This window comes from Amblyomma maculatum, chromosome 1 (genome assembly GCF_055883805.1).
Source record: "Amblyomma maculatum isolate TAMU_Amacu chromosome 1, ASM5588380v1, whole genome shotgun sequence".
NCBI classification, from domain to species: Eukaryota; Metazoa; Arthropoda; class Arachnida; order Ixodida; family Ixodidae; genus Amblyomma; species Amblyomma maculatum.
Window position 1 is genome coordinate 17,822,450 of NC_139344.1, and position 12,052 is coordinate 17,834,501.

The window sequence follows — 12,052 nt, forward strand, 5'->3', positions numbered from 1 at the left end:
TCAGATGACCAAAGTAGCTGAGCTTTAACTTTAGAATTTGACCCTCCAATGAGCAGTCAGGGTTTATGGTCGACAATATCGACTGATTTGATCTTCTGGCAGTCCAAGGAACTCTCAAGAGTCTTCGCCAGCACCACAATTCTTCGGCGGTCAGCCTTTTTCACAGTCCAACTCTCACATCCATACATCACAACTGGAAAGACCATAGCACGAGTTATACGGATCTTGGTTGGCAGACTAATGTCTCTGCTCTTTACTAGGCGGTCAAGGCTAACCATTGCTCTCTTTCCCAGAAGCAGGCGTCTCCTAATTTCATGGCTGCAGTCTCCTTCCGAGGTAATCTTGGAGCCCAAGAAGAGAAAATCTGTCACAGCTTCCACTTCTTGTCCATTGATGCTCCAGGACTTGATAGGGCAAGACGCCATGATCTTTGTCTTTTTAATGTTCAGTTTAAGCCCAAACTTCTCACTCTCTTCTTGTACGCGCATCAGAAGTCTCTTGAGTTCCACTTCACTTTCTGCCATTAAAGTGGTATCATCCGCATATCTAAGGTTATTGATACGTTTTCCAGCAATCTTCACTCCAGCTGAAGACTCGTCCAGACCGGCCTTCCTCATGATGCACTCTGCATATAGGTTAAATAGGCAGGGCGACAGTATGCAGCCTTGCCTCGCTCCTTTCTCGATCGGAAACCAATCAGTAAGACCATGCCCAGTTCTGACTGTGGCCTCTTGCCCTTCATACAGGTTCCTGAGGAGACAGATGAGGTGAATTGGAACTTCCATCTCTTGGAGAGCTTGCCACAATCTGCTGTGATCTATGCAGTCAAACGCTTTCACATATTCAATAAAGCAGAAGTAGATGGGTTTCTGGAACTCTCTTGCTTTTTCCATGATCCAGCGAAGGTTGGCAATTTGGTCTCTTGTTCCTCTGCCCTTGTGAAACCCAGCTTGCACGTCCGGAAGCTCCTGATCCACATACTGCTGCAGCCTACCTTGGAGGATTTTCAACATCACCTTGCTAGCATGCGAAATAAGCGCGATCGTGCGGTAGTTGGAACAATCTTTGGCACTGCCTTCCTTTGGAATGGGGATGTAAACTGACCTTCTCCAATCCTGTGGCCACTGCAATGTTGTCCAAATCTTCTGACATAATGTATGCAGAATGTTAACAGCGTCATGGTTGAGGTTTTGAAGCAGCTCAGCTGGAATGCTATCAATTCCGCTAGCTTTGTTCTTAGCAAGGCTGGCTAAGGCCCATTCAACTTCACTCTTCGGGGTGTCCGGCTCGAGATCAGTAATCAAAACCTCTATAAAGCTTAGCCAGACCAAGTAGTGTAGTTCGAATATTCGAAAGTTCGAATCAAAGAGCTTTCACTGCATTGGCCGCTTTCTTTTTACTGCAGCAGGACTTTTTGACGGGTTAGTTGGTACATGATCTTGATTCTTATAGCGCTGACGAAACACCACAGGAAGAAAGACACAAAAGGACAGAAGCGCTTCTGTCCTTTTGTGTCTTTCTTCCTGTGGTGTTTCGTCAGCGCTATAAGAATCAATTTCTTTTTACAAGGCATTAATGAAACACAGAATGTGAATGCAGACACAAGTGAGGGAATCTACCATGATGTCAAAATTGCCGACAGTGTTAGTCATCTTGCATGTATAAGTATAGTCTGGGGAGTGTCGAACATCCTGTAATGCAGCCTAGCAGTGCAAGTCTTTCTGTTACTTGGACTGTTTCAAACTGTTCTAGGCAGGCATAGAAGGTTATTTGCATTTTGTCAGTGACTTGCCAGACTGGATAGAGTAAAAAAACCCTTTCACTGTCGGCTGTTTCTGACCGGGACGCACCCCCAGTGTCGGCTTGGTTTCAGAGAACGAGCATATCAGGGAACGAGCATAAAGATTTGTGAAGTCAAAAAGAGAAAAAGATGGAAAGAGGCTAAAACACTCGTGTGCTGCTGCTGCTAACGGCAAGCTGTCCTCAAGCGAGGGCGCGTGGAGAGAGCGAATGCAGCAATCGAGTCATATGTCAGTCGGAGAGAGGCAACCGTGTGCGGCCCTGAACTTGCCACGCCGTAGCGGAAGCGCGACAAAGAATAAAAATAAAAACCTCCAAACCTGCCGCAGATGGCAGAACAAACTTCGAACCCATAACCGCACGCGCGCGTCGAAGGATCGCTCGCTCGAGAGAGTAGTGTCACGGAGCGACCACGCCCCCTCCCACGAGCAAAGAACGGGCGGGCGCGGTCGCACCATACTCTTCCATATATGTGTCATATCGGCTCGGAGCGAGCATATCAGCTTGTAGAAAGATTCAACAGATGGCAGAGCAAGTCGCGGTAGCTTTATGGTGAGGCGCGAAGATTTGAACGCAAGATAGAATACGTACGGGTACGTTATTGACACTGCGGGGAGGAAACGCGAATACGTACCGGTACGTTCGTGACAGTGAAAGGTTCTCTCAAGTCTTTCTTCAAGATAGTGCTTCTTTTTTAACTCTTTCGCTACCGCGGAAAAATGGCTGATTTTGGGTGTATATAAAGAAAAATTTTTTTTAGAAGAAGTACTCAACGCATCGCACATTGCAATATATGCAATTGTAGCTTATGAGTTGATACTTTTGAATGAAACGGACTTGAAAGTTGTGCGTGGCCGGAATCTAGAAATTTTATTCAATGAACAAGCTAGTAATGTGAAAAGTAAACACAAACAAAACACAAATTAGTGGCTGCATGAAGCCAGAACTTGATTATTGAAAAACTGAAATATACAAACTGTTGCACATAGCTTCAGTCATCACATTTGCAAGTTTCAACTCAGCAGAAAAATCACTGTGCTTTCCGTGGTTGCTCAAGTCAGTGGTCATGTCTGTTGTGCCACAGTGAAAAGCAGTCACGTGAGGATGTGAAGCAGAGGTACACTTGACATGTGCTGCACATAACTATTGTTCTGATTTCCGCTTTCGTATTCCGGTAACAGAGTTTACAATTTCTTCTCTTTTCCATTTTTTTCGGTTGGTGGCGGATTCGTTCTATGGGAGGATTGGGGGCGTGGCTCTCTTCTACCTCGTCGTACTCAAAAATCTGCTGAATGAGCTGCTCTCTAAAAGGAAGCTGGTCAAATTTGGCATTTTGGGCGAGTTCTGGGATATCCGCATGCTCCTTTCGATGAGCTTGATACAGAATAAAACTGTTCACGTAGGCAATATCCACCTCAGCGGAGCGCGCTGAGGTGGGCGCCATGTTCGCCGAATGACGCTGCTATGCCCGATCAAAGTTTTATTTTTCACGGCGCCCCCTCACGTTGTAAACTAAAAACAAAAGCTGCAACTGTGCATTGGGTTTCATAAAACCAACCTAGATGGCGCAGTGTGTCCAGAATGAATTTTTGGCGGCATTTTCAAAACATCGGTCATATGCGCCCGATCGCCTATGGCGCGGTAGCGAAATATGTTAAGATACGAAGTGGCTATTCACATGATCAGGCACTTCCCACACGGCTTTGGTGAACCACTGTTGCCTTTCTAGACATCATGTGGGGCCAAAACAATTGTCCACAAGTCTGTCAGTAAACTCGTTACTTGTTGTACAAAAAAAAAAAAAAAAAATGGAGCTGGCTTGGTATTCTTCCAAAGCACAGCATTGTCTCTCTTGTTGGCTCAAAACCTTTCTGTGCAATCGGCTTCTTTGTGTGACCATTTGGCAGTCTTGCTTTCCAGAAGCTACTTGAGCTTCTCACATCGGCACTTCTGATGCTGCGCAGCTGTTAAGTTGGTGGAGTCCTAGTGCAAACCAGAAAGTCCATTGGAATGTGTAGCATCCATAGTGAGACAGCATTGACAGGGGTGGAAGTGCTGCTCCAATTGCTCCATTCTGTTCTGAACTGCTTTCCCTGCTCCATCCTGCTCCAAAATGCAAGATTGCTCCAGAACTGCTCCAAATTTGCTGCTTTGATGTTCTGCCATCAAATTTAGCAGGACACAGGAACAATGTCACAGCAAAGATACAACGCATCTTGCACTGGGCTTAATACAAATGAAATTTTTGTAAGGGGAGGAAGCATGGGAGCATGATAAATATTTGTTCGCAAGTAATTTCAGTATGAGCCACCAGCAATTGGAGATAATTGCGAAAAAAATGCACTGTGCATGTGACATACAGAACCTCCTCCTAGCCTTTGGAATTGCCAGTGAAGGGAAGCGAAATGTGCAAGCGAAGTAGGTAGCACAAATTACTGTGAGCCGTTACGAAGGAAACTTGTCCGACTGCAAAACCTGCTTGAGTTATTCTAATAGTTCTGCTGTAGAAACAAGCAGGTACTTCACCGTCGAGTCTCTTTGTCAATGACAAGTTTGCCAGGCCTGCGGCAGACAAAATCATACTTGAAGTGTTATGGGTTGGTACGCCAAAGCCGTCAATCACTAGGAAGCTTCTCAAGAGTGTTGGAAAGGCATACAGGGCCTGTTGCCAATATGCTAAAAATGTGCTCCAGCATTGCTCAAGCAAAGAAGGGTGAACTATTGGCAGGAGGCAGTGAAGAAAAATCTGAAGGATGGAAAGGCTACCATTCAATGCCATCTATCTATATCCCAAAAGCTGCTCTAAAATGCTCGAGCCTGCTTCCACCCCTCTAGACCTCCGCCATATTTTCAAGCAGACAAGACGATCGAGGTTGTGCTGCAATCGTCTGTGGTCCCACGGTTGGCAAAAAGCATGGGAGCGGCACTGGTGCCAAGCTTGTCATGGCGCGTTACCATGGTCTGAAGATGCCTTTTTTTTGGCAGACAAAATAAACAGTGCTGAGGAATTTATCACCCAGGCATAGGATCAATAAGGGTCATAATAATCCATATCTGGGGTACTTGAGGTTATTCTAAATAATTAAAATAAATAATTAAAAAAATTGAAATAGATATGTGCAAGATAGGGAGCGGAAACGTCGTGGCCATTAATCTGAACTCCAAATTATTATCGCTTTAGTGCGTATCGAAGTGGGAGACTCAACATTTGAATCTATCAAGTAAAAATAGGTAAACGCATTAGGTCAGACTAGCTATTCAATTATGAAGTGCACCAGCAAGCGTTCCGTTTTTTGCTAGTCTGTTCCAAGTTGTTGCTTAGGTCAGCCTGTGTTATATATCTTTACATTCTTTGGCCATTTGTCTTTTGAGAGATGAGTGCGAAATTGCAAGGGCATTGAACTTGCATGAAAAAGAATCAGATTGCAGATTTTGTATTTCAGAACAAGAAAACCGTAATCATCAAAGGCGTTTGGCCTTTAAACGTGCTTCAAAACACAATTCAAATGCTCCAAAACTCTCGTTTTGTGGCTCCAAAGCTGCTCCAAAATGTTCAAGCTTGCTTCCACCCCTGCATTGAGGGTAGAGCTCCATTTCAAACAAGCGCTCATTTTCTTGGCAGTTTGAAAGCAATGCTTGTGAAGTGATGAATGAGAAAGAAACCTGTGCATGCTGGAGGCTCTTAGTAGTGCACCAATGTGTCTATACTTGTTCACAAATTGTTCTCCTAGTGCCCGTGGCTTAGTCAGTAGATTCCATCTCTACTGAGACATGATGCCTTTCCATTAGCTCTTTTGCGTTGGTCCAGGGTTTTCATGGTGTGCAGAAGAGTTTTGGTGAATCAGACACTAAAATGTACTTAAAGAGGATATGCAGTCAGCTACCAATTTGACACAGCCATTTTTACTGTTAATCACAGGCCAAGTTGGCTGAGCTACAGTGCCTCATTGTCCGCCTGCTGGAAGAGCGGCAACAGCACTCAGGCCAGTCTGCACTCCCACTGCCTGGGAAAGTCCTCACACTGTCCTCATTTTCTGGTGAGTGCACATTCCTTAGGTTAGTTGCAAATACAAGCACACAGGTGGGAAAAAAATAATGCATGTTGCCCCAAACAACGGCCATCATTTCAGCATTTATGTCCATGACATTGCACATTTGTATTGTTTGATAGTGCTTTGAGGTAAGCAAGGAATTAATGACATTGACTTGAAACCACCTATTTGTCTGCAAGCACAACTTGTGAAACTTCCTGAAGCTTTTGCCATTGGAGAAGCAGATCATTTTGCTAAAATTGTTCACTGAATTGGTGATCTAGCTTGGTAGACTGAAGTCTGCGCTAACGTAAAATACCAAGCAAGCACCCCCCTCCTCTTGCGTGTCGAAATTACCGGAAAAAATGGATGGGGGCGTTTTCCCATTGCGGCACTGAAATTCAAGGTGGCAACGACAAAGTTTTTCTGTGAGAAAAAAAAATAAAAATGAGCACAGTGCTCGTGAATTTAATTTTTTTTTTTTTTATCTCTGATCCTGCCGATCAGGCTTCGAAGTGTGTGCCAAGATGTCGGCGAGCTGTCAAGCTGGGTGTTCTCACTGCGCCACTACCTAAATGCAAACTGATCGGCGCCAGCTCCCACCTAGACAGCTGCCATTTGCTTCTCTGGTCGCTTGCATCATATATATCGCTTGTGGTGGTGATCTGATGGCAGCTGTCGGCCTTTAGATCCGGGCGAGCCAGAGCCATACGAGTGCTGTTATTATTATTTATTTATTTTTTTGTGATGTTTTTGACAGTTTGAGATTGAATTGGATTTTTGGACTGTATGGGACTGGCAATGTTGCCTGAGTGAGGTGTGTGCTAAATGTAGGAAGCAGGGAGTGCGGCGCGGTAGAGGGGCAAGGTAGGGGGTATTTTTTCGGTGCGAAGTGGAAATCTGTAATGAGCAGTGAAGTTAGGGGGACGCTTGCTCGGTATAGTACAGTTGACTCCCGGCAAAGCCCCCATAGGAAGTAATGTGTAAAAATTCTCTCCAAAGCGAATTATTTGTGAGTACGCGTTCACTTCAACAAATTTTTCATTAGCGTTCGCCATTCAGTGAGCCATCCATTTTAAAAATTTTGGGGCTGTACAGCTTGGCTCGTCTTCGGGGCAGTCGGTTGAAGACGGCTGAAGACAAATTCAACGAAATCCACTGTCGCCAGCTCTCCCTCCCCTGCTTTCACATCGTGTCGCCGGCATCATAACGCCATTTTCTCGTTGTGTGTCATTCATGAGGATTATCGACCACGACCTCGCCGTTTCTGCCAGTCGCTACAATGTCGAAATCGCCACCAACTAAAAAATGAAAGTTTCTTTCGCTTGAAGATAAGGCAGCCATCATCGCCCAAGCGGGCAGCGGACGGAAGAAGGCACTCATTGCAGCAGACTTCGGCATCGCCCCGAGTTAGCTGTCGACGATTTTGAAAAGCAAGGACAGCGTAAGCAAGGCACTTGTGTCGGGAACGTCGGCCAAACATAAAAAAGTGACGCAGTTGACGTATGACGAGCTGGACAAGGCTGTCTACGCGTGGTTTGTAGACACTCGAGCGAAAAATATCCCGCTCAGTGGGCATATGGTGCAGCAGAAGGCCCTTAACTATGCCTGCTTACTAGGCCTAGACGATTTTAAGGCCAGTACAGGATGGCTAAATTGTTATGTCGCCGGAAAGGTTTTGTGCGGCGAATCTGCTTCAGTGGACAAAGAAGGTGCCTCAGCATGGGCTGCAAATATCTTTCCTGACATCATGAGTCGGTACGCTCCATCCGATATATACAATAACGACGAGACTGCCCTCTTCTACGAGATGCTCCCAGCGAAGACTCTCAACTTTAAAGGGCAACGTTGCCACGGAGGAAAACATAGTAAAAAAAGAATTACTGTGTTGCTATGCATTAACTTGGACAGGTCGGATAAGCGCCCTCCATTAGCAATCGGGAAGAGTGAAAAACCGCAATGCTTTAAGGGAAATCGAAGCCTTCCTGTAAAGTATGTTGCGAACGCTTTGCATGGATGACTCGTGCCGTCTTTGCAGACTGGGTAAGTGCACTAGACAGTGATATGAGCAGACAAAACCGAAAGGTTTGTTTGCTCGTAGACAATAGTTTAGCCCATCGCATTGACGACGTGAAGCTGACAAGTGTGCAGTTGTGCTACTTCCCGCCCAACTGCACTTCCTGCACTTCTGTAATTCAACCGCTCGATCAGGGAATTATACGGAGTGTAAAGTGTGCCTACCGTGTGCGGCTTATCCAGCGGCTTCTCCTGAACACTCAGATGGGAAGAGAATAGAAAGTGGACCTCTTCATGGCTCTGCAAATGATGACTGCTTCATGGATTGTCACACTGAGCACACTTATCAGCAACTGCTTCAAGCACGCCGGTTTTTTTCTTGGCGCGGCGACCAGCACCATCGCAGCCCCAGAAGACGGCATACCGTCGTCATCGACCCAGAGATTGATGCAGCATGGAATTCGCTTCAAGAGACCGGGAGCATCTCTGCTGACATACAGCTGGAAGACTTCCTCGGCGTTGACGCGGAGGTGGCTGTTCACCAGGAACTAAACGACGAGGACATTATAAAAAGTGTCCGTGAAGTAGAAGAACCGTTCGATGATGACGACTCCGTCCAGGATAAAACTGCCTCAGCGACCAAGTGCCAGGTAATATATGCCTTCGACGTGATCCGGCAATTCCTTGGCACTTACGATGATGATGTTGCCATGGCTCTGTTAGCAAAGTACGAAACTCGTGTGACGCCGCTGCTGGTGGTGAAACCAAAGCAGAAAAAGGTAACAGATTTCTGGAAATAAAATAGTGTGGTTTCCAGATTCATTTTTGTCCCTTTTTTTTTTTTTCGGATTTCTTGACAACAAAATTCTGCGACAACGAAATTTTTAGGTAGTTAGTTCAATCCAAAAATAGCATGATGAGAAATAGCACATATTGTCGAAGTTTGCTACAAATATGTTTTTCTTGTTGAGGCAGTCTTGCACTAGGTCTTGGCAAGTTGTTGACTATATGTAGTAGGCGAATTGATTATATATTGTTAGTTTGACAAAAAAAAAAAACAAGCTGGGGGGCTGAGAGGAGGGCGGCTGTTGTAGCTGTACAGAGCTTTTGAAGTATAGTTTCATTACAGGTGTGGTGACACAAATTTTATTGGTTTAAAAAAGACCCAAAGCCTCAAAGGTTTTGTAATGAATGTTAACCTGTGGGCTTGTTAAATTCATATTATTGGTAATGCATACAATATAACATTTGTGTATGATGTTGCCAAGTTATTGCCTCTGGTTGGTCATGGAGTGTGTGCTCGCATGACGGGTATTTCTGAACATAAGGCCAGCCTAAGCCATGCTACTGCGTAAAGCAGTGTAGTAGCCTGGGCCACGTTTATTGCAGTGTTTGCAGTCACACCCGCTTGGTGATACTTGCAGATGCTTTTCAAAATGGACCAAGTGCAGGAGACGCTGGGAATACAACTTGTACTGATCCTGCAGATGAGGTGCAGGATGCCACTGCACAGAAAATCATGCACCTTTTAACTGAGATTGAAAGCTCAAGTGCTGTGGATGGTTCACCTGTCCCAGACACTTTCCACCCATGCCCTGTCTGCTCAGGACGTTTGTTGACCATCTAGGAGCAAGGTAAAGCAGTTTTGTTTGCAAAGGTTACTGCCGATGATCTTGCCGTACTCATGTTAAGGGAGAGAATACAAACGGTCACTGTGCAGACTTAGATGCAAGTGCTAGGCTGAAAGCAGTATTCGTTGTAGTAAAAAGCTCCCGAGAAAATACAATGTTTGTTCTTGTTTCAAGCTAATTTTGAAATGAAAGTAGCATTTTATAGGACTCTGGTTATGGCCCTGCTGCGGTAACCTAGTGGTTAGGGACTGCTGAGCCTGGAGACGTGGGTCCGATCCCAGCCATGATGGCCACATTTTAATAGAGGCGGAAAGACAAGGTGTCGATGTAGTACCATGCAGTGTTAGTGCAAGGTAAAGAACCTCGAGTAGTTGAAATTACCAGAGCTCTCCACTTAGCTTGTGTTGCTTTGGGGCATTAAACCCTTTGTACTCTACAATACCATAATGAGTATTGTCATTAGTTATCAACTGTAACATTTAATAATGCCATAATGAGAGTGTTGTCATTAGTTATCAACTGTAACATCTAGCTTAATCAACACAAACAGTTGTATATCTGTACCAAATTTGATTACATTTCATGTATAAGTAATGAAAATCGTTCTAATAATTGCGAACTCGATACAGAGGGCTAGTGCATGTTGTCACTGGTGCCATTATGGTGCCTCATGCATTGTTCTTATAGCGCACATCAGAGCAGGTGGTGATGAGCAGATGAGAAAAGTGAGCAGACTTTTGCTAAGGTTGTGCACCATTTGACATGGCACCACCATAATGTCAGTCAGCCCACCTGTAATAGATCAGCTTTAAAAATGCTTCCTAGGTAACTTGAAGAAAGGTGCCCGTCTTATAACATGGGCAAAGAACATCGCTTAGTTTCTTAACTTAGTTCTCAACTTAGTTTCCTACATGGTGAAGGTAAATGTTTGGCTCTTCTGATAGTTCAAATAAGATCAGAAAAGCACAGTACAGGTATGTGCAAGTAAAGAAGTTTTTTTGTGTGTTTTTGCCATACAAAGACAGACAGGCAAAAATTCAACAGTGCAAAAGCCTTTGTAGCTGCTTCGCTTGCGTCTTGATAGCACTTCTTTGGCTATAAAATTTATTGTAAAATTAAGCTAAACTGATGACCTAAGGGCAAACTGTAACTGTTCAGTACTTGTTGACATTGGGGGTATGATTTATTCAGCTTTCTAAGTTTTCTTTTTTTGTTTTCAGTGTCTGTCTGGGGCACAGGAAAATGTGTAGCTTGATGCAAAGCATTGAAAGTCCAGCAGTGTTTGGGTGCAGCCATCCCAGTCACAAAGGAACATTCCATCAGTGATTTGTTCAAGTGTAATGAAGAGGTTTGAAGAATTGGGAAATGGACATCCACAGTGCCTTGAATGTTTTAGTGTGTTGTTCAAAGTGTGTATTTGCTTCTTTCAGATCCTCGAGAGCCTCATTTATCCCGATCATTAGCCAAGTGGCTTACTCTATTTTCTTTCTGCATGTGCGGGGAACATCAGTTTGAGGATGTACAGTATATACAAATACTGAATGGCCTGCCTGAGGTATACTGAGTGTCTAGTGCTGCTTTGGTCATTTCGTAATTGTGGTGCAAAGTGTCGGGACAGTTGTAAATGGCCAAGTCCTGTGGAAACAAATGTAAACTGCGCAGCAAGCGATATCGAGTATTTCTTTTTTTTATGAAAATGATTTGCAATGGTAGATGCTTAACAGGATACCAAAGGAAAGGCAACTTTTAAAATTTGTGCAGATTCAGGTTGGGGAGAACGTGCCCAATTTGAATTAGTGTACAGGCACATAGCATGATGTATTTAAAGATAAGCGCATTTAGTTATATATTCTTTGCTGCTGCCATTGCTACTGTTTAGATAATCTGTTATACCTTAAAAAACTCTTCAAAGTCTGTTTAAAAAGACAAATTTTGTTCATAAAGAAAGGAACAGTGAATATTTTTACCCATTTAGTTCTGAAAATATTTTTGGTGCATGTACAGGGAAGACGGAGAGAAATGTTTGTCCCTTAATTGTTTTATTGTTTCACTTTTTCCTACAGCCATGTAGTTATTGCAGCTCAAGGAATGTTTTGTTTTTAATTTTCCTTTGGAGAAAACTTGTACCATACAAAGAATTTGTGATGTCATGTCATCACTGATGCTATTTTTTTACTGCTTGTCCCTCTGCTAAGCCTGACTGGTCCTTCAAGATAGTATATGCAGATGCTGTCTAAGCTACAGTAAATGGACACTTGTGCAAGGGAGGAGTCTCCCATATTGTAAACACTAATTGTAGGCCTTGAAGCAGTTGCATCAAGAAGGATGTAGAGCTGTGATGTTGTAAAGATGCCTTGCTGTTTGCAGATAACTATATTCTAGATTGTTTTAAATATGCCAATAATCTTGATTTTTAGTACAATATTGTCTGTCCAATATTTGCAATCATTATTTGCAGATAGTGGAGCGATTACATAAATGGAGTTTTGTTGTGTCTTTATTGCGTATTTGAATTTTGGTTGGTTGCTTTTTGTAAATGTGCGAAGCTTTAATAAATTTGTAGTTCACAAGTTA

At 43.8% G+C, this 12,052-nt stretch overlaps 1 protein-coding gene across 4 annotated transcripts in view; it reads left to right on the top strand.

The window, feature by feature from the left end:
* Positions 1–12,052, top strand: part of LOC146201855 (golgin subfamily A member 2-like) — an 87,564-nt gene extending 75,512 nt beyond the window's left edge. For all 4 annotated transcript variants that reach the window (XM_084587812.1, XM_084587814.1, XM_084587813.1 and 1 more), the window contains exons 21-23: positions 5,720–5,837; positions 9,272–9,481; positions 10,699–12,052. In XM_084587812.1, the coding sequence (XP_084443938.1) occupies positions 5,720–5,837; positions 9,272–9,474 (321 nt within the window). In that variant the 3' untranslated portion in view covers positions 9,475–9,481; positions 10,699–12,052. The remainder of the gene's footprint in view (positions 1–5,719; positions 5,838–9,271; positions 9,482–10,698) is intronic.